The following is a 4244-nucleotide window of genomic DNA, read 5'->3' on the forward strand; positions in this document are numbered from 1 at the left end:
ATGAGGTAAATGGTCACACCAGATACCGACTGGTTTTCATGAGGTAAATGGTCACACCAGATACCGACTGGTTTTCATGAGGTAAATGGTCACACCAGATACCGACTGGTTTTCATGAGGTAAATGGTCACACCAGATACCGACTGGTTTTCATGAGGTAAATGGTCACACCAGATATGGACTGGTTTTCATGAGGTAAATGGTCACACCAGATACCGACTGGTTTTCATGAGGTAAATGGTCACACCAGATACGGACTGGTTTTCATGAGGTAAATGGTGGTCACACCAGATACTGACTGGTTTTCATGAGGTAAATGGTCACACCAGATACCGACTGGTTTTCATGAGGTAAATGGTCACACCAGATACCGACTGGTTTTCATGAGGTAAATGGTCACACCAGATACCGACTGGTTTTCATGAGGTAAATGGTCACACCAGATATGGACTGGTTTTCATGAGGTAAATGGTCACACCAGATACCGACTGGTTTTCATGAGGTAAATGGTCACACCAGATACGGACTGGTTTTCATGAGGTAAATGGTGGTCACACCAGATACTGACTGGTTTTCATGAGGTAAATGGTCACACCAGATACCGACTGGTTTTCATGAGGTAAATGGTCACACCAGATACCGACTGGTTTTCATGAGGTAAATGGTCACACCAGATACCGACTGGTTTTCATGAGGTAAATGGTCACACCAGATACCGACTGGTTTTCATGAGGTAAATGGTCACACCAGATACCGACTGGTTTTCATGAGGTAAATGGTCACACCAGATACCGACTGGTTTTCATGAGGTAAATGGTCACACCAGATATGGACTGGTTTTCATGAGGTAAATGGTCACACCAGATACCGACTGGTTTTCATGAGGTAAATGGTCACACCAGATACGGACTGGTTTTCATGAGGTAAATGGTGGTCACACCAGATACTGACTGGTTTTCATGAGGTAAATGGTCACACCAGATACCGACTGGTTTTCATGAGGTAAATGGTCACACCAGATACCGACTGGTTTTCATGAGGTAAATGGTCACACCAGATACCGACTGGTTTTCATGAGGTAAATGGTCACACCAGATACCGACTGGTTTTCATGAGGTAAATGGTCACACCAGATACCGACTGGTTTTCATGAGGTAAATGGTCACACCAGATACCGACTGGTTTTCATGAGGTAAATGGTCACACCAGATACCGACTGGTTTTCATGAGGTAAATGGTCACACCAGATACCGACTGGTTTTCATGAGGTAAATGGTCACACCAGATACCGACTGGTTTTCATGAGGTAAATGGTCACACCAGATACGGACTGGTTTTCATGAGGTAAATGGTCACACCAGATACCGACTGGTTTTCATGAGGTAAATGGTCACACCAGATACCGACTGGTTTTCATGAGGTAAATGGTCACACCAGATACCGACTGGTTTTCATGAGGTAAATGGTCACACCAGATACCGACTGGTTTTCATGAGGTAAATGGTCACACCAGATACCGACTGGTTTTCATGAGGTAAATGGTCACACCAGATACCGACTGGTTTTCATGAGGTAAATGGTCACACCAGATACTGACTGGTTTTCATGAGGTAAATGGTCACACCAGATACGGACTGGTTTTCATGAGGTAAATGGTCACACCAGATACCGACTGGTTTTCATGAGGTAAATGGTCACACCAGATACCGACTGGTTTTCATGAGGTAAATGGTCACACCAGATACCGACTGGTTTTCATGAGGTAAATGGTCACACCAGATACCGACTGGTTTTCATGAGGTAAATGGTCACACCAGATACGGACTGGTTTTCATGAGGTAAATGGTCACACCAGATACGGACTGGTTTTCATGAGGTAAATGGTCACACCAGATACTGACTGGTTTTCATGAGGTAAATGGTCACACCAGATACTGACTGGTTTTCATGAGGTAAATGGTCACACCAGTTACTGACTGGTGTTCTGATCCACGCTGCTACATTTGTCCAACAGATACATATCTGTATTCCCAGTAATGTGAAATCAATAGACTATAATTTATTTAAATTGACTGATTTCCTCATATGACTCAGTAAAATCTTTGAAATTGTTGAAAGTTGCGTTTATATTCTTATTCAGTGTAGATAGCTACAGTTGTTGCCGTGGAGACAGAACATACGAACTAGAAGACCAGGAAGTAATTAGCAGCTCCTTTTTGTTACCATACGACCGAGAAAGTTGAGAAAAAGGGGAATACGTTTTGGAGTTGTAGGATGGGATACAGCTACACTATTGGCCACACTGATCACATGGAAGATTATGAATCCATCCAGCTAGAGAAACCAAACCAATCCTCTCACATACCCACCCAGGACACACCCAGAACCGTCTCACATACCCACCCAGGACCCACCCAGGACCCACCCAGGACCCACCCATGACCGTCTTACATACCCACCCAGGACCCACCCAGGACCCTCTCACATACCCACCCAGGACACACCCAGGACCCACCCAGGACCCACCCAGGACCCTCCCAGGACCGTCTTACATACCCACCCAGGACCCACCCAGGACCCACCCAGGACCCTCTCACATACCCACCCAGGACCCACCCAGGACCCACCCAGGACCCTCTCACATACCCACCCAGGACCCACCCAGGACCCTCTCACATACCCACCCAGGACCCACCCAGAACCCACCCAGGATCGTCTTACATACCCACCCAGGACCCACCCAGAACCCACCCAGGACCCTCTCACATACCCACCCAGGACCCACCCAGAACCCACCCAGGACCCACCCAGGACCTTCTCACATACCCACCCAGGACCCACCCAGGACCGTCTCACATACCCACCCAGGACCCACCCAGGACCACCCAGGACCCTCTCACACACCCACCCAGGACACACCCAGGACCCACCCAGGACCCTCTCACACACCCACCCAGGACACACCCAGGACCCACCCAGGACCCTCTCACACACCCACCCAGGACACACCCAGGACCCACCCAGGACCCTCCCAGGACCGTCTTACATACCCACCCAGGACACACCCAGAACCCACCCAGGACCCTCTCACATACCCACCCAGGACCCACCCAGGACCCACCCAGGGCCCTCCCAGGACCGTCTTACATACCCACCCAGGACCCACCCAGGACCGTCTTACATACCCACCCAGGACCCACCCAGGACCCACCCAGGACCCTCTCACATACCCACCCAGGATCCACCCAGAACCCACCCAGGATCGTCTTACATACCCACCCAGGACCCACCCAGGACCCTCTCACATACCCACCCAGGACCCTCCCAGGACCCTCTCACATACCCACCCAGGACCCACCCAGGACCCTCTCACATACCCACCCAGGACCCTCCCAGGACCCTCTCACATACCCACCCAGGACCCTCTCACACACCCACCCAGGACCCTCTCACATACCCACCCAGGACCCTCTCACACACCCACCCAGGACCCACCCAGGACCCTCCCAGGACCCTCTTACATACCTACCCAGGACACACCCAGAACCGACCCAGGACCCTCTCACATACCCACCCAGGACCCAACCATGACCCACCCAGGACACACCCAGAACCGACCCAGGACCCTCTCACATACCCACCCAGGACCCAACCATGACCCACCCAGGACCCACCCAGGACCCTCCCAGGACCCTCTCACACACCCACCCAGGACCCACCAGAATCCACCCAGGACCCACCCAGAATCCACCCAGGACCCACCCAGGGCCCACCCAGAATCCACCCAGGACCCTCTCACATACCCACCCAGGACCCACCCAGGACCCACCCAGGACCCTCTCACATACCCACCCAGGACCCACCCAGGACCCTCTCACATACCCACCCAGGACCCAACCAGGACCCACCCAGGACCGTCTCACATACCCACCTAGGGCCCACCCAGAACCCACCCAGAACCCACCAAGAACCCACCCAGAACCCACCCAGGACCCACCCAGAACCCACCTAGGGCCCACCCAGAACCCACCCAGGACCCACCCAGAACCCACCCAGGACCGTCTCACATACCCACCTAGGGCCCACCCAGAACCCACCCAGAACCCACCCAGAACCCACCCAGGACCGTCTTACATACCCACCCAGGACCCACCCAGAACCCACCCAGGACCCACCCAGAACCCATCCAGGACCCACCCAGAGCCCACCCAGGCCAGTCTCACATACCCACCTAGGGCCCACCC

The 4244-nt window shown here is 52.8% G+C and overlaps 1 protein-coding gene across 1 annotated transcript; it reads left to right on the top strand.

Moving 5' to 3' along the window:
• Positions 1-2438: 2438 nt before the first annotated feature.
• On the top strand, positions 2439-3935 carry LOC129821575 (uncharacterized). Its single transcript, XM_055879232.1, has one exon. The coding sequence runs from the start codon at positions 2439-2441 to the stop codon at positions 3933-3935; it is 1497 nt and encodes a 498-aa protein (XP_055735207.1).
• The last annotated feature ends 309 nt before the right edge of the window (positions 3936-4244 follow it).

Source organism: Salvelinus fontinalis, chromosome 23 (assembly GCF_029448725.1).
Source record: "Salvelinus fontinalis isolate EN_2023a chromosome 23, ASM2944872v1, whole genome shotgun sequence".
Classification (NCBI taxonomy): Eukaryota; Metazoa; Chordata; class Actinopteri; order Salmoniformes; family Salmonidae; genus Salvelinus; species Salvelinus fontinalis.

Bases quoted from the DNA above. Each gene is read 5' to 3' on its own strand.
- LOC129821575 (XM_055879232.1), top strand. From the start codon at position 2,439: ATGACCGTCTTACATACCCACCCAGGACCCACCCAGGACCCTCTCACA.